The sequence below is a fragment of the Rhea americana genome, unplaced genomic scaffold (genome assembly GCF_003343005.1).
Source record: "Rhea americana isolate MKP2758 unplaced genomic scaffold, rheAme1 scaffold_49, whole genome shotgun sequence".
Classification (NCBI taxonomy): domain Eukaryota; kingdom Metazoa; phylum Chordata; class Aves; order Rheiformes; family Rheidae; genus Rhea; species Rhea americana.
The window spans coordinates 1,743,874-1,762,747 of record NW_028186634.1 but is presented as its reverse complement, the minus strand read 5'-3'; the positions used below and the strand labels follow the sequence as shown (position 1 = coordinate 1,762,747).

The window sequence follows — 18,874 nt, the reverse complement described above, 5'->3', positions numbered from 1 at the left end:
TATTGCCAAGTAGTAAGCACTTTTAGGAAACATATTTGTATTAAAGCCTTCTGCAATTTGACAGGATGAACAACTAATACACACACATTAAGTGAGCAATTATTACATGATGCCAGAGAGCTAATGCCTGAACTACTGTGTCTCTTGCATATTGCTAAAGTTACTGAGTTTTCTTGATAGTTTTCCTGAAGAAAACGTACACATCTAGGTAGATATATCTACACACGATACACATACTTTATAAGCGCAATGAAATTACATTAATTTTTAATAAAGCATCTGTTCTACTTGAAATGGCAAAATAACCTAATCAGAAACAAAAAAAGTTCTTCTGTTGACATAATTAAACGGAAAAACCATTGAATGCACAAAATATTTGAAGAAAATATTGTAAAATTAGTTATAAAGGGCCAAATTTTTAGTTCACCTCAAACAAGTCTCCAGCGTTAGTTCAAGTGTGACATATCAGCCCATAAAAGAAATCCTTCCTTGCAACAGCTTTGTTTACATTTCAGAGCTTCCTGTGCAGTGAAGGTACATGCCACGTACAGGCAAAAATACCAAAGTGCCCTTACTATAGCCACGGCAGTACACAACTCTAGCAATGGAAGTACAAACCATTGCTGAAAATCTGGCCCCATGCTATCAATAGCAGATGTCTTCCTTCCTCCCCCACATTATGTAGTATCTTATCCGTAAAGCCACAGCAGTTACGTGAAGACTTTATTAGCTCCTGTGTTAGCTCATTAGAAGTAGTATTTACTACATGAGAATAAAATTTTCTGTTCTCTGAAAAACATACGCATGCATACATTTGGATCTAATTTAGGGCTAGTAAAGAGTGTTAAAATTCAGCAAGTCATAGCAAAGGTACAATGGCAAATCAGACATGCCAAGAGCAGTTAGTTCTTACTTTTAAGGTGTTTAGACAAATGTGTAGTGAAATCCATTGCTTAAGGGAGAGTGAGGTGGTTGTGGTAGAGAAGGTGAGGGTGCTTTAGATGGATAGGTCAACTGCTGAGCTAGAAGGGATCACATACAGGAATTAGGCAGCACAATCAAGCATACATATTACAACAACCACCTTATTATTATTTAYTTAATTTTTTTTACCACAAGAATAGGAAATCTGATTAGTAATGCAATGAGGTGATTCACTATTTTAGTTACATGGAACACAATTTAAACAACAACATTTCCACCTGCTTTTTTATTTATTTTTTCTTATCAGTTGCACTAAACTGTGCAAACATTCCTATTCTGATGAGAACAGGGGCAACCTACATTAAGATGAAGTTTTACTGGAACACTTTAAGGCATACAACATCAAACTAATCCTAATCAAGCTCTGCTTTTAAAAGTGGGAATTCTGGAATAGCACCTATATTTGCTAGATTTGTTTCAAAATTTCACCGAGATTATACAGGTTTTCAGTATTTCCTTTATAATACGCAAATAGACAGAAATATGGTATCTAGAAAACCACAGAATTAAGAAATATTTTACAAATGTATATAACATTGCTTAATATAGTGCATGATATAGTAAATTCATTTTCTGATCTCAGCTTGAAATTTCAGAATAAAGACCATTACAAAATAAAACAATCTTTGTTTATAATAGAGTAATGATATAGAAAACAATCCTAAAACAAAAGCAACTCAAACTGAACTCATTTTTAAGTTCTGCTTTTACTTTTTTTGGAAGACAAAGCTGTACCTATTTCCAAGTAACAACTAGGGAAGTGACTTTTTGATACTTCTGTATCTGATTTTGATCTTTCAGATTCATGATATGATTTCCATTTAGAAGGAAGATTTCTTACTAGGAACAGAACCACCTTGTGATATTGCTTTGAAGAGGTTAGAACAATGCAAAATTTATATTAAAAGTGTTTTCATAGCATCCTAAAGTATGTCAATTGCTTCACAAAGAAACAGAAAAGTGAAGCTTCAAAACCTTTTCCAAAGTCATTTTCATACAAAATCTGGACATTTAGTTTTGGATTTTCAGAGGTAGTCTGCTTAGTCAGTAAGGAAAATTGCTGACAATTCGAATTTTAAAACCAAACTACAAAAATAAGAATGTTAATGAATTTATTGATCTGTAAAATTAGAATTAATGGGGATGGTACAATCAGCTGTGCAAAGTATCACATTTTATTTTTAATTGCTTATATCACCATAAAATGCCCTATGGCCCAGGTTTATATATTTTCTATCAAAAACGAACTATTTCTCCTTATTTTATAATTTTCTGAAAGTCTTTTTTTATGGAAAAGTAATAATTGAAATCTAAGCAAGGTATGTTGAAAAAAGTGAAAATTACAGATACAAATGTTGCAAAGACAACTCTGTGCATGGAGGTTGATGCTTACCTAAAGACTTCATATGGAAGTGCAGTATCTGACTTTTTTAAAGTGTCTCAAAGAAAAAAGAACTAGCTATTGAGCTTCACAAAAGCATTAAATTAAACTGAAAAAACAAAAACAAAAATTCACAACTGACCACAAATGTACTTTTCAGGCAAAACTTAAAACACTTGAATGATAATGTATGTTTTAATTCCCTCTTTGGGGAGGGCTAAAGAATTAGAAAGAATTGCGCGGTTACGCACTCTTAAGAATAGTGATCACACTTTTGAAATAATTGCAACCAAAACATTAAACAAAAGAATAAAAATAGTAATGAAAGCATAGCTAGCACATTCACTATACAACATAGTGAGATCAAACATGTATTTCAGTACTGTGCAGTTACTGCAAATTCCTGCCCACCAAGAAGTATGTTAACTGGCCTCATAAAGTCTGTCCAGCATGGCAGGTACTGCATGCAGTCTTGCAGTACAGACAGAGAAACAAAGTCAAGTAAGGGCTGTGTTCATCCTTGCAGATCTTTGCTTCTGTGTTAGCTTTTCCCAGAAGAAGCTAGAACTCACATGGCAAAATGCTGCATTGGTTCTCATCTCCTGGCACAAAGTCCTGCTCCACAACCCAAGCCAGTGTTAGCACACACATGACCTGCTCACTAAAAGGGGAACCAGACTGACTGCAGAGACACAGTTTATATGTACAGATGCCTGAGAGTCCAAAAGGTTGCTGCTGAAATCCTCCCAAGACCTTACAGTTCTGTTCCTTTCTAATGTCCAGTCTGTTAGGCATTTAAGTGAAAAAGAATATGGCATGGTTTCCATATCTTTATTTAACATAAAAGAAAGCTACCACTTTTAATAGAAGCTGAGCTTTGGTCTTTGTAAAATTAGCTGAATCTGAATGTAACAGAATGCTTTCCCCACCCTCCATGCATTTAAGCGCTGCTTTTTTCCTYGGTGAATCATTTTATCCTTTCCAGTAAAGAAAATACCCACAGAACTTCTCCAAACTCTCAAGATCATAACTTGAAAATATATTGTATCTCCTCAAACTACACTCCCTTTGGGTTTAGCTGCCATTGCATCCTTGAGTATACAGCCATATTCAGTCAACAGCCTGTTCCTATAAATGCACACCACGCATCTGRATATTGGAATACTCTGTCTTTAATGGGAAGGTCTTAAAGGCTTCTGTKGCAAGTGCTGTAAGGTTAAACTGACAACTTCAGATGAGAAATGTACATATTTTTTCTCTATCATAGTTAAGTTTCCATTATTTCCACTCTCCAGTGCAACAGTGAGTTGTGCCAGTTACAAACGACTAGTCAGATACTTGCTAAAATAGCTATGTGTTCACTGTCATGAGTGATACAAATTGGCTGATGTTTCTTACATATTTCAACTATAAAGCAATCAAGAGTGAAATTATCATTTTTAATAAAATACTGCAAAAGAGCCACTAATTTCGAGGCATCAAACAGAATGAGTGTATGGATGTCTTGCTCTGATCTCTAACCTCGCTCACCAGACACTCATTTTAYGTCTTTTTTGGCATACTGTCATACAATTGGCATTTTGGCATACAGGTTAAGCTCCAGGTGACTGTATTCTAATCACAGTTGTTGTTCCAGTGAATCTTTCTTGAAAGGAAAGAATCCCTTTGTCTTGATTTTTTTTCCAGTCACAGATCAATTTATTTTTTATTAAATGAATATACAAGTACCTCATTTAATGAGRTTACAGGGAATTCCTTGAAAATGTTAAAGTTTTAGCACCATTAGTAACAACTGACTTTCAAGTTCTGAACTTTTTATATTTTTCCCCTTCCCCCCTGCCACTGAAGGCCAAATAATAAATGCAAATCTTTAGCGACTCTAAATTTGGTATCTATACATATAATTCACAATTTTGAATACGAATAACAAACTCTCTCTTGTACCAGCAGTTTAGCAACACCCCCACATAATTTCAGAAGCAGCAGGTAGAAACAGCTGTTATTTTGTAAATAAGTATTACCTGCTACCTCCTTGCTCCTCTGAGAGGCTTCAGAAGCCAAAGCGTATGATATGGTAATGATGCGTTCCTGCTCTTGCAACTGTGAATCTAAATCAACTGAGTTGTGTTTGTCCTGGGCAATAGTAGGCTGTAGATTGTGCATACTAGTGGGAAAGTGCAAAACAACATTAACAGTTACAAATATAAAGAATTCACTGTGCACATGAGAACAGAGCTTGTGTTCACACAGCTGTTCTCAGAACTTTATATGTAAAGTTTCACATTTCAATAAAGCTCTTTAAAATAACGTGTTAGATACTGTAAGTAAATAACTACGGCATACAAAGATGAACGATGTAGCCACTGCACGTTCACTATTTGTGCATAGCCTTAAGTACGTCTGAAAGCCCTTTGCGGTAAATATGTTTACATGAAAGCACTATAAAAATGTTTTTTGTTTGAAATTAATAATAAAAATGGACACACGCAAAAGTCATCACTATTAGTCTCTCTTCCACCCAGTTTTAAAAAGGAGCATTAAACATATTACTACATAAATTCTGCCTGCACTTTCTAAAAGTCAGAAAATATTACACATAGATAACTGAATTAGAAACAATCTGTTGTAAAAAGTTGGTTCCCAGTGTTAAATACCACCTCCTTTATAAAATTTGAAAAATAACTGACCTTGATTTAGTAAGAATATTCTTTATCTTTTCGGCTTTACGCTGCCTTGCTGCCAGCTCTTCTGTAGAAAGAGGCTCTTCTGGCTCCAGCTCAACATACCGTTCTGGAATTGCAACCTTCTCAGGTTTTGACAACTGTGGAAAGAAAACAAGCATCAAGTTTTTAATAAGAAAGACTTTTTAAAGAAAAAGAAAAAAACAAAAAACACTTTTGAGATACATTCTCCTCAGTGGGARGACACAGTGGAAAGAATGAAGCATGAGTCTTCACAAGCTATAAATTTCCTGATGCTAAGCATTCATTCTGGACATGAACTGATGTGCTTTTAATAGTTTTTCTTTGATTAACTTTAATTTAGAAGATAGATAAAACAAGTCTTAAAGGTGATTACAGCAGAAATCAGAATCAATTAGAACCCYTTCTCCAGCTCAGGAGAGTGCAGTGCAGAGCCCAAAGTGGGATGTTATGCCTGAACTTGTTACATCAGAAAGAAGCAGCCAAATACAAGACTGACTGGATAACCTGAGATTTTAGAACAACACTGGAAGATACCTATGACACCTGATGTTTTAACATTTAAATCTAAACCATTCTTTTGAGACTGCATCATCTTTCTTTGTGAGCAGCAAAGAATGAAGCCGGTATTTTATGACCATCCTTGCAAATTCTTGGACTATAAAATCTGAAACCCTAGGTGTTCAAAAGTTACCCAGGGATCTGACCCAGAAATACACTAATATTGTGAGATAACATGTTGCATGGACAAAATAATGTAGACTGAACATTTTAATAATTAGGTGGACTGCATAAAACCTAGCAGCAAGTTTTTGCTAGGATCAGTTTCACGGTCATAAAACTTCACTCTACATAAGAGATCTAAATCACCTTATGAAAATTCCATTTACAAAAGGACTTTGAAAACCAGCACTTGTTAAACTGAACAGACTACTCCTGAAGAGCACAATTAGAGAATGTGTGAGCAAAGAAGGAAAAAAAGAGAGAGAAAAGAGGAACTATTTTTTTGTCTTTGTACTTGTGTTAAACACTCACAAATCACAGAACAGTTGAGGTTGGAAGGGACCTCTGGAGATTACCTAGTCCAAACCCTCTGCTCAAGCAGGATCACCTAGAGCAGACTGCCCAGGACCATGTGCAGATAGCTTTTGAGTATCTCCAAGAACAGAGACTCCACAACCTCCCTGGGCAACCTGTTCCAGTGCTCTGTCACTCTCACAGAAAAGAGGTTCTTCCTCGTATTCAGGTGGAATTGCCTGTGTTTCAGTTTGTGCCCATTGCCTCCTATCCTRTCGCTGGGAAACACTGAAAAGAGTCTGGCCTCATCCTCTTTATACCCTTCCTTCAGACACTTATTTATCAGTGTAAACACACTGATAAGATCCCCCCTTAGTCTTCTCTTCTCTCGGCTGAACAGTCCCAGTGCTCACAGTCTTTCCTCATATGAGAGATGCTCCACTCCCTTCATCATCTTAGCAGCCCTACACTGGACTCTCTCCAGTAGCTCCATGTCTCTCTTGTACTGGGGAGCCCACAACTGGACACAGTACTCGAGAGGAGGCCTCACCAGCGCTGAGGAGAGGGGCAGGATCACCTCCCTCRACCTGCTGGCAACACTCCTCCTAATGCACCTCAGGATACCATTGGCCTTCCTGGCCACAAGGGCACATTGCTGCCTCATGGTCAACTTGTCATCCACCAGCACTCCCAGGTCCTTCCCTGCAGAGCTGCTCTCCAGAAGGTCAGCCCCCAGCTTGTGCTGGTGCCTAGGGTTATTCCTCCTTCTGTGTAGGACTCTGCACTTGCCCTTGTTGAACCTCCTGAGGTTCCTCTCTACCCATTTCTCCAGCCTGTCCAGGTCCCTCTGAATGGCAGCACAACCCTCCACTTATCAGCCATTCCTCCTAGTTTTGCTTCATCAGCAAACTTGCAGAGGGTTTACTCAGTCCCTTCATCCAAGTCACTGGTGAATAGGTGGATCAGGATTGGACCCAGTGTTGGCCAGTTGAGGGGTGCACAGCTAGCCACAGGCCGCCAGCTAGACTTTGTGCTGCTGATCACAACCCTCCGAGCTCTGCCTTTCAGCCAGTTCTCAACCCAACTCACTGCTGGCTCATCTAGCTCTTACTTCCTGAGCTTGCCTATGAGGATGTTATGGGAGACACCTTTCCAGGTCCTTTCCAGGGACTGAGGTTAGGCTGGCTGGTCTACAGTTCCCTACATCCTCCTTCTTGCCCTTTTAGAAAACTAGAGTGACATTTACTTTCTTCCAGAAAGTGCATGAAGCAATGAGTTTCCAAAATCCAAAGTTTTAGATAAAAAAAAAAGTTCTAAATTTTTCACCTTTACGTCACTTAACTGAATTCACATTAATTCAACAGTGCCTGTGAAGTGACCTGACCKAGCCCTTATTGATTAGGCTCAGTAATTAACAAGCAATTACTAGCCCCAAAACACACAAAACAGTAATTCTTACTCATAACTCAAGCAACACTAAAACCACAAACTCAAATTTTTATTCTTTCTTCCTGATAAACCCTAAGACAATGTTTCCTGAAAAATCTTCATTTTCCACTGCATTTCCACACCTTTGGATCTAACTCCCCTTTGGAGCTCAGTAGCTATATATATTTAGACCAAGATTCATCCAGTCTCTTTCAGAACAAACTCAGTTATCATGTGAGCCATAAAGACAAAAATGCATACATTTCCTTATGAGCTACAGAAGTGGCCAGGTGAAGAGGATGGATACACAAATAGAAAACGATAACCTAGGCCACCTGAAAAAGAATGTTTTAATCCAGATCCTCAGACCTGATTCAGTTACTCTGAGGTATAACAGAAATGCCTATAAATATTTTCTAGGCTAGACTGAAGGCAATAATTTGAATGTGACAAGTAATTGAGGCAGCCTTGGAAACCTTCTGGACAAGACTGTAATGGTAAAGTGAAACAAGGAAAGACAATGAACATTTTTTCCATTTTCGAAGTTTACTGGAACACGGAATTCTCTTCAAAACATATACAAAGATTAATAGAAATGTGCATTCATATGTAGAGATCGAAGGATAATGGCTCACAGGTACTTGAGGTCATCTTTATAAAAGTATCTCTCTATATAAAATGGTACACTGACAACAAACTTCAGAGTAGGTTTAAAAAAATTCAGGTATCTTAATTTTACTGAATTTCCATTTGCTGTGGCATTTTACACATTGCACACTATCCACCTGAATCTTTCTGCTTGCTATATTCTTTCCTTTCCACCAGATGGCTCAATAGCATTTCAAACAAATGCTTTTTGGGCTAGAGTTGCAAATAAGATCTAACACCCAGAATACCAACCAAGCCATTTGAAAAGTTAACAGAATGGTGTCTTCTTTCCTGACCAGTACAATGCAGTGTTCACTCTTCTCCATTATATTTTGTGAGATCAAAATGAAGAGCAAGCTAGCTCTGTAGAACTGCTACTTACTTGTTTCTTATTTTAAATTCTCTTTATGTTGTCTTCACATCTTTTTTTCTAGTTTATAAAACATTGTCTAATTTAATCACTTTTTCCCCATGAAGTCTGTTGTGTAGAAGAGCCAACCTTTACTGCTTTTTTCTTTCCCCAGAGACACATGCTTGCACAAATTATACGCAAAGTCTTAGTGTAAGGCTACAGACACGCTTCCCTTTCAGTGCCTAAAAGCCTCCTTCCTTCTAGTTAGAACTTCCAGCTAGCTTTTGAAACAAAACATTAAGATTCATTAGCTAAAACTTAAAAAGGTTAATATTTTGAGGTACAAAATAGGAAGTAATGAAGTATGAGTGTTACCTCTCTGCTGATATCTAAATTATAATCTTGAGGCTCCAGATCTGTTTCTGTTACTGCCACTGGCTGAACTTTTAACCAGTTGTTTTCATCATTGTCTTCTCCACGAATTACCCTCTCAAGTAACTGCAAATCAAATTCTTGCTCTCGCTTCCACTGGTAATAGATACAAAAGAATTAACAGCTTTCAACCATACTGACAAATCCACCATTTAGCAATGTTTATAACTACTGTTGCAAACGTTCTGCTGCTGAAAGAGTCTACAAAGTAAAATCTTAAATGATGAGAGAAGCAAAACACAACTCTATTTCTTGGAATGTTTGATTTTGGATTTCATTTTTGTTGTGCTACATGGCTTTCTAAGTATTGTTAAGTCCTATAGGCAACTGGTATTGCCTGTAGGCAACTATTCAGTAGTACTGAATTCTAACAAATGTATTTGTCATGATTTCACATATGCCTGTCAATAAGGAATTGCCTACACAGGAACATCAGTGGAAGGGCAGATGTCTACACCAGCGAGCTGACAGACTGACGGTCCTAGGCATCACAACCAAACAATGCTCTGTAACTTTGAATCACTGCACAGAATGGCCACTTATACTGCAGGGTGAGAGCTGCCACTTGTAAATTTTATATGGCTTTCTAGAAAAATACTTAGTGATTACTGCTGATAGTATTTTAGGTATTTTCAAATTCAAGAGAAGTTAACAGTAATATCAAGAACTTARTATCTTAGTAAGACTCCACTAAAAGCAGATTAAAAGCCTCTCAAATCTCTCATATTCTGTCTTCACAAGATAAATACTTAGCAATAATAAAATCAGAGCATATTTAAATAGCATAATTTTAGAATTCCCTTATCATAATGCCTAAATAGTTCCTTCAAAGTTATGCATACAATACAGATGTATAAAAAGGCATGCTAAAGAACACTATCAACATATTTTTGTTCGTAAGTGTCAAAAAAATAGGTTTAACTGCAGCATCACTCTACCCAGAAGATTTCATCAACTTTACCACACGAAGTTGAAATTAAAAGCAGCAGGAAAGGAACAAAAGAACTAAAAACATTTATCTCCTGAAGTACTTGACAGTATCAGTAGGTGAACATGCCATAATATGTCTCTTAAAGATATTTCTGATGTTTAAATTATAAATCTTATTTTGACTGAAGTCTGAACTCCATACAAAGTCCTCAGAATCCGCGCTACTTACATCTACTTAAAACCTATTCATGCACAAGCTCTCAGTATTCACTCTGAAGATATACATCTTCTAGTTATATTAAAAACAATAAGCAGCTAAAAAGGCAACTATATCTCAAAAACTGAGATGTTTCTTTTCAGAGTTCAAAAAAGAAAAAAATATTTTCTCATAGTAATTCTCCAAACCCATTCTTCTACTCATATTTGAACCAGGCCTGATTGGCATAGTATATTTTAAATACACAGTATTATTTTCAAGTTGTTATATATATATATGTAAGAAAAACATCAAACCATTATTATGAAGCAATATTTTTATTGGCTTTGATGTTGCGACTTTTACATTAAAAAGGCATTTTATATAACAAATGAATTCATGTACTGTGATCAATATTTTAAATGCCATACTGTGCTAGAGCGCTGACCGATTAAAAATTAGAGTTACACATACAACGTATGTTTAAAGCAAACGTTACATACTGAGCAGCACTTCAATTATACATTTAATTGTTCATCATTTTGGCTGCTAAATAATTGTAATGCCATAAGTAATTGTGCTATAAAACATGCTTTTTGTTTGTTGAAGCCCTATAGGTACAAGAGATGATCATTACGAAACATTTCCAGGGCTAAAAGATTAATTTAAGTCTTTACAGCAAGAAAAAGACCAAGATGGCACCCAAATTTATAGATAAAATGTTCGCTACAGATGTTAATATGGAGTGTTACAAAAACATTTAAATTAGACTTGTGTATGTTACGTTAGAGTCATGAAATATTAGACTCATTTAGCTCAGGCTTAGTTCTTCTGACTAAAATAYGAAAATAACAGCGATACCAAAGTTCTCCAATTCCCAAAATTCTATGCACTATCTTTATTAATAAATTTGCGATCGCAAAACAGAAGACAAAATAGATTAATGTCTCCAAGTAGTGCACTCATATTCACTAGGAAAGTGAATACAAATAACTGGCTGTAAATTAGTGTTACTGAAGGCTTATAAGAAATGRGAACAAAAGATTGAATATTATAGGGGGATTTTAAATGCTAGTTATTGACGCACATGTTCTAAATGCAATTAAGCCTGGTAAAAATTGAGTAGTTCAGTTAGAAAATTTAAAGTAACTAAAAATTCTGCAAATTGWAAACAAAAACAAAAAAAAAACAAAAAAAAGAAGAGGCATTAGGTATGATGAGTGACAAATCTAAAAGCAAGAGATCTTGTGCAATGAATTAGGTAAAATAACGTGATCATTCTAAAGCTCTGTGAATCAAATAAAAAAATAAATTCAAAGACCACAGCATAAGTGCAATTACAGTACAATCTTGGTTTAGCACCAAGGGAGCAACTGGATAACTTCACCAATTAGAACTGCTTTGGTTAGTATCCAAAACGTGTCATTACAAACTTACATTCTGTACAGCATCTCATCTCAGAACGCAACAAAAATCTTTTTCTTCATCAACTTAAAGTTGAGCCTTATTAGAATATTCTACATTTTTAGCTTTAAAGAATTGATAACAATTAAAATACATTAGCCCTTACATAAATTCCTAATACAAATTATTAATTTTAAAACTGATCAYCCGTTTATTGAATCTTAAAGCAAAAAACCCCAAACCAACCAACTAAAACAAACAAACAAACCCCTCCACCTTCACCTGATATTATCACAACTATCTTATAACTTAAGAATTTAAAAGAAAAAAATCCATGGTGGAAAAGAACATTCTAAAAGGCCCATTCCATTATGAAGTAGTTTGAAAACTGTACAAACTTCTTACACGTTCTAAATACAAATCCAGTAAAAAACGTCTCTTAAATCACTCCAATATATTCTAGTCTCCACTTAGCACACTAACCTCTGACCAACTTACCTGCTGAACCTGCTACATATACTGTAACTACTAGTTAAAAAAAAATCTGTTATTCACACTCTCTGATCTCATTTTACACTGTATAACACTAATTTCATTAGACTAGAAGCATCACACATACTCAAGTGAAAGTGCTTGCTAGAAAAAAAAAATCCAAAGATCATGTTCAGCCTAGTCCTTTTAAGGCATATCTAACATACTGAGCCTAGGTCTGCAGAAATGGGCCTGATGAAAGACCGGGATGAAACAGACTGCCTTTCTCCTTGGCTAAGAGTTCTCTTGCGTTCACGAACTAATGCCTTCTGATGCCGCTTCATTCTTTCTAGTTGTTCCTCCGCACTCATCTTGCCTCTCTGGTGGTCTCCAGAGTATAAACGTTCCAAGGCACTCTTTGGTCTCTCCTGTAGAAGTCACATGATATACAAAACACATGTTGCAATTAAGGCTTTGTAAGAAGTAAATAAAAAAAAGAAAATTAACTCTTTCCCTTACTTTATCACTAAAGTAGTGATAAAGTAAGTCGCTATTACTTTTTATTAATTTGCACATTTCAATGCTGTAATTTCAGCTAGGGTAGTATTGCTGATCTTAGRTTCTGAGCATTGCTTTATAATGTATTTAAAATGTAGTCAGTTGCTTCCTGCATGCTTCATGATCCGTTTAATAAAGTGAGAAAATAGGAGATTTTATCAGATCACACGTGTTAGAATATATCCTAACCTACGCTATTAGAATCCCATTTCCTGCTATGAATATACATATCTGTGCTGAACAGCATTTTGAACAATCCACACATTTGCCTTCAAGTGTTATTTAAAACTTACCTTGGACCTATCCCTTCGAAGCGTTGCGTACGATGAAATGGTGGATGACTGGTGCAATCTGGAAGTTGATCCAGATAAACCTTTACAAGAAAACGGAAAATCTTTTACAACCAAAGGCAGTCAAAAGGAAAGTAACAGTCAACTGTTTTTAAAACCACGTTGTGGTTACTATTTTAGTTCACATTTCATATTTTTCAGTTTAGAAGGTTATGAGAAGCACATAATTCGATCTCAGCCACGAGTAATATATTTCAGGTCACTCACTACTGATTACAATTCAGAAACACCTTCAATAGTTTAGAAGCTTGTATTATATGAAGTATAGGATGGACTAAGCTGTACAATAGTAGATAAGGTTTACAAATAATCATATCTATGAACAAAACCAACTCTTAACAACATTCATAAAGGGGAGAGAAATAAGAAAAGAAAGGATAAAAATGAATTGCTCTTCACCTATATCCTCTCTGCAATCATTTGTGAAGCAGTCACAAGACTGGTACAATAGAGATGAAGTGACAAGTAGCACGGAGCATTTACAGGCGTTCTGCAGTAGCACACAATGTGTAATTAATACTGTTTTACTCTTTAGCACTTCCATTTCAATGTCTTTGACAAGAAATAGAAGTATTTAAGAAAATCCTTGAATTTTTAAAACATCATGCAGAGATTATGAGGAAAAATTCCGAATATAGAAGACATTCTAACAGCTAATTTTCATGCTTTGCTGCATGTTTTTTTTAATTATATATTAAACAGCTAGCATAAAACAACAATCTGAAGATAACGATTATCTCTAAAAAAATCCCCAGAAAAGCTCCCATACAGCACTACACAATATACTTTAAAAACATCAACTATATTAATTCTGGCCTTACCACGGGTAGGTAATGTCTGGCATCCACTGTCAGAGGTTATTAAACCACTGGAAGGTTGGCTGAGGTCACCACCTATTGTTGCTAGTTCTGGTTCACTCATGTATGAACGCAGTTCTACCTACATGGATAAATATCAGTTTGCTCAAATGAGACACAGACAGGAAGTCTTTTCAATCTTAAGACAAATACTAATAATTTTGTTTACAGATTAGTAGATCTCTCTCTGCCAGACTGCAAGTTTTTCTGGCTATTATGAAATCTAGAGTCCATACATTTTACAGAAAGAATCTCTCATTATTGTTTCCTATAATTTTAAAGCATAGGTAATGAGTGCTCACCCTATAATCTCCATTTACACACTGTCCTAGTTCTCTGTCTCTCTTCCTTTCATCTGATTGACGTTTCAGACCCCGCACTGATGTATGTCTGATGACAGTGGCTTCTCTCGGAAGAGGTGGAACAGCTGGTGGCTGATCATCAGGATTGTACAACTGAGGGAGAGGAGGTCTGGGGGGTGCTTCATCTTCCTAGTTACAGGAAATCATAAGTATTTAGCAAACAGTTTGTGGCAGAAKCTGTCTGAAAATTCATTAAATTCTAAGAGTTATTGATGAGTGTCCCTGACAGAATCACAGCCCATTCTCTTGACTCCATACCAGGAACTCGGGGCTTTAAAAATAAACAAAAACAAACAAACAAAAAATAATTACTGAAGAAGTTCTGCCTTGATAGGTTCTAAACCAGTATATGGCTACCAAATGTAAACCTCCAAGTTACTTACATACATACTCCTATAAGTGCTATTATACACATTGTAAATATCTCTCTTGTATACTCATACTGTGAACTCAGTAACCATAAAAGCTTTCAGTGTTTCTGCCAGAAGTAAACCCAAACCTAGGTGAATGAAACTGAAAACAGCAGTACTTACAACCTTTGGTGTTAGCTTAACTGGTGACTGAAGAGGGGGCTCGATTTTTTTCAGCTGCTGTGTTTGGTGCTGTGTTCTAGTTTGGAAATAAGGCTGTGGATACAGCCTGACTTCCAAAGAGGATTTAATGGGACTAGATGGAGGACTTTGCGGAATGGAAAGCTTGTTCTCCGTAGTTTTCAGAGAAGTTGGTAAGGAAGGCACTGTAGACTGAGAAAATGAAGGCACTATTTTTCTCTCTATGGAAAGAATATGTAAATGTATTAGATAACATTATATATGTTTGTTTTTAAATCTATCAATAATATTCGTAAGAATACAAATTAACACTTTAGACATTAAAAAAAGGAAAAAAAAGAAAAAAAGCCAACTAAAACTCTGCACATTGAACACAAACCATTACTTTGGAGGCATAAAAATCTGACTACTACGTTGCAGCAGGGGTAAGTAGCCTTTTTGTGATGAAGATCAAACATGCCTTTCAGGCCACAAATAAAMACACACAGTTTAATATCATGCAATAAAATGCCTTGGAAGAGATAGAGGAGGGAAGGAAAGACAAGCTTGAGAGTCATTTGAAATCAGTCAACAGGCTGTCTCTTGCCCCATGTCAGATCGTTAAGGAGCCTGTACATCTAGGCAAGGCTAAGCATCCATYGCTGGAACTGAAAGAAAAGAAAACCTCACCATCTCAGAAAGATTTTCTCTCTTTTCTGTACGTAAAAGGTAAAAATATTTTAAATACATAATAAAAGGTGAATTTACAGAAGGTGTTAACAGTCTCTTGGTATCCCAATGTACTAAGTCTTTTCTTGAAACATAACAAAGCACTTGAAACGCAGAGTGCACACTCACTCACTTCCTCCTTTCCACTGCTGCTGATGCTGCTCTGCCCACCAAATGCCTGCATGAAGTGGGAGTGGGAAGGTTAGAACAGCAAGAATAGTTGGCAGCATCCAAGCAGAAAGGAAGAAAAAGCAGAGAGGAGCTCATGGAGMGAATACAACAGAAACTATGCCGGTAGGAATACAGCTGCAAGAGGTTTATTTGTTTCTTTGTTTCGAAACTTGCAAAACTTAGTCCATTATTATTCTCTTTTTTGGCTTGTTACACACGTTAAGTGAAAAAAAAMCAACAAAATCATTTCACCACCTGAAAACCAACTGAAGAAACTCCAACAGAATATGTTCAAGCTCAAAGACTCAAAAATTCAGCTATATTTGTAAATTTTTATGTTTTAATTACGCTTTTCTTACCTGGATTCTTGATCGATTCTACTATAGTTTTGTAATTAGTTTTATTTGCACTCAAGCCAGCTGTAACATCTTCAATTCTCCATAAGTCTTTTTGTATTTGTGTTTTCTCCTGTTGTTGGAGTAAAGAAAATGAATTATATCCCATTTTAATTTGTTATGGGCTTACCCTTCTTTTGATATCAAAACCAAACTAACATTTCAGAACTTACAAGAAAACTCAGGAGTCTAGAAATGGGTTAAATCATTATCTCCACTAACAAAAAACAAAACAAACAAACCCCCCCCCCAAAACACAGATCAACATGTCCTGTATATAGGTCCAAATTTCCTACAAAAGACTAGGAGAAATAGTAGAGAGCTCTACATTGTTCTCTACAGTATTACTCCAGCTACAGCAAAAGCCTAGTTTAGTATTGCCCATAAAATAAGCTTACAGATTCTTGGTAGTTTGAATTTTGTTCTCGAATCTTACACTGCTAAGGCAATCTTACCAAACTTCTCCTTACAATTTGGGGAAAATATCTAATATTAAAAAAACACATATACATGTGTGTATGTGCATATTTATTTATTTTTTAGTACAATCTCCCTGAACACTGCTATGAATTGCCTAATGGCTTTTAGCACAGGGAATATAAGACCAAAACTAACTCACAGAATGAATGACAACTTCATTTTCTTCTCATACTGTGGTTGTCAGGCCTACTGGATTCCAGACTACAATGTGTCATAGGTTGAAACAATATATTGCTGCTATTCCCGAATTTGGTCTCATCTTATATCCTATTTGTTCTACTGATTCTTTCTGGCTATAAAGAAAAGGAAGCTTTACCTACGATCTGGAYTCTGCCCTTGACTGTATCATGCATCTAGAGGTCTTGGCTACTGAGACTGTCATTTCAATCACAAGCTTATTGCAATCATCATAAACAACCGCTCTCACCATGCCCCATCCCTTCAATTTGGGATTATTCTTGTTACTTTACGGTAATCCATTAGTTTTTAGGAATCAGTGTATGACAATTCTTTTGCCAAAAGCTGACATTAATAATAAACTGATCAATTTTTTTCCCATAGTTTTACAAAAGAAAGCAGAGGGCAGTGAAACACTTCAGTAAAGAATCGCTTACAAACTCCGCAGGAACCCTAGAAATCTATCACTTGCCACAGGCTGCAAAATAACCACTAATTAATCCTATAAGCCTGAAAAACTTTAGTAAAAGCTCTTACACCTCATAGAGCTAGAGAAGGCATATAAATAACTTTCCACTTTCTGTCTTAGACCAGAAAATATTTACAGCCAGGCTATAGATCAGAAAACAGGGTGCCAAGAATACAAACATTTAAATGATGGACAGTGTTATTTACCTACAATAAACTCACTCAATAGACGGAACATATCTTGAAAGACTGTCAGAATATAAACTATAAATTTGCATATTTCATTTCAGTTTTGAGATTAATACTACTACAAAATACTCAAAGATAGATTTATAATAATCAAGTCTCAGGATTCTATTAAGAAAAAAGAAGTGCCACATGTACAGAAAACATTTATCAGTAGCATACGAAAAACAGGAGATCTTTTAATATTATTTCATCCCATTACCTACATCTTGATGCGAAGAGAGTATTTTGGAACAAAAATGGATTAGATCTTGAAGATAAGCAGCTGAATTTATTTTTAAATGACGAAAGCCAATATTACCGTCCACCAAAGAGTGTAAATGTGCTTTATAGGAAAGCAAGAGAGCCAGTTTGGAGAGATGAATCAATTTCTCTTAACTTCCTTCACATAGAAACATAATTTAGAATGATTTATAAAACCAGAGGAGAAACACTTCCCAACTGAGAAGCCACCACCACCACCAAAATATCCCATCGCAATTAATTTCAGCACTCCCAGCCCCCACCAACCCTTAAGCAAAAGGCAATGAATCTACACTCTAACAAGCAAGATTTACTTGGACCACACTGCCTGAAATCTTTAAGTTTTTAATCGCTTAATTAATGCTACGTAGAAAAAGTATTTGCTGCTTCCTACAGCAACTTGAGCCTTTTTAAATATAGCGTATATTAATTTTATGCTGTTGCAAAATGCCAGCTGAACAGCCTATACACCTTTAGGAAGAGACTGTAGGACATTAATGATTATGAGTACTTGAGACATCTTTGAGGGAGTAAAATTTTAAGACTATTCAGTACTTTTTCAAGAAACCAGCCCCCTCTAATATTTCCAAAACAGGTGTTCAGAAATATTTTTAAAAATTTGCACCAGATACACCTGACTGCATATAATATCTATATGTATGTATGTTTTTGTGTGTTTAGGTATGCACGTATGTACATGAGCAGAAAAGATAATGAACCTGATCTAACACAGCTCCTGTGGAAATCGTTCCTTCCTTTCTAGGCAGAGCAGTGTAATGTATTGCTAAATTACACGCTGTACGTCCAGCGCTTTTAGTATGTTCAAGGCAAAACTAAAAATTCTGTTGAAGTATATTCTGTGTAAACCTGTAATTTCCCTTTTTAAAATCAAGTTAACTTTGCACATGGACAATCTTATTATAAAATAACCCTGGATCTTTTTTTGAGGGGTGTATTCTACAGGTCAGCTCAGTTAAACAATATTCTGGTTCTAGAAACTATTAAAAAAAAAAAAAAAAGGCTAAGAGTGATTAACCAAAAACGGAATTTGAAGAGCAATGAGATCTAAAAAGGTTTTGTAACTCTTATTTGATTCAAGAAATTTATCCATTGATAGTAAAGACAAATTCATATATGATCAGAAGTTTGGAACAAACTTCTAAATTTAAAAATTTAGCTAGTAAGCTTTTTTGGTCTGAGATATTTGGAAAAGTAGGCTGTGATTTTAACAAATCAGATTTGTTCCCTGTGTTTCTCTTTTAAATAAGAAYGTTCTGCTTAGATACAGGCAAAATAACACGGACTGTATTCCTTGTTCTAAGATAAAATCATCAGCTGTAAAAAAGTATGTAGAAATTATCTG

At 35.8% G+C, this 18,874-nt stretch overlaps 1 protein-coding gene across 4 annotated transcripts in view; it reads right to left on the bottom strand.

Moving 5' to 3' along the window:
• The window catches only part of PLEKHA7 (pleckstrin homology domain containing A7), a 150,922-nt gene that overhangs the window by 1,556 nt on the left and 130,492 nt on the right, over nt 1-18,874 (bottom strand). For 3 of the 4 annotated variants that reach the window (XM_085317142.1, XM_085317143.1, XM_085317144.1), the window contains 6 exons: nt 15,862-15,970; nt 14,606-14,844; nt 14,013-14,201; nt 13,675-13,792; nt 12,797-12,876; nt 10,390-12,373 (listed from right to left, as the gene is read on the bottom strand). In XM_085317142.1, coding sequence (XP_085173268.1) covers nt 12,164-12,373; nt 12,797-12,876; nt 13,675-13,792; nt 14,013-14,201; nt 14,606-14,844; nt 15,862-15,970 — 945 coding nt within the window. In that variant the 3' untranslated portion in view covers nt 10,390-12,163. Of the gene's footprint in view, nt 1-913; nt 1,023-4,386; nt 4,530-5,052; nt 5,187-8,887; nt 9,041-10,389; nt 12,374-12,796; nt 12,877-13,674; nt 13,793-14,012; nt 14,202-14,605; nt 14,845-15,861; nt 15,971-18,874 lie in introns of those variants that run through there. The other variant, XM_085317145.1, reaches the window with a different exon arrangement.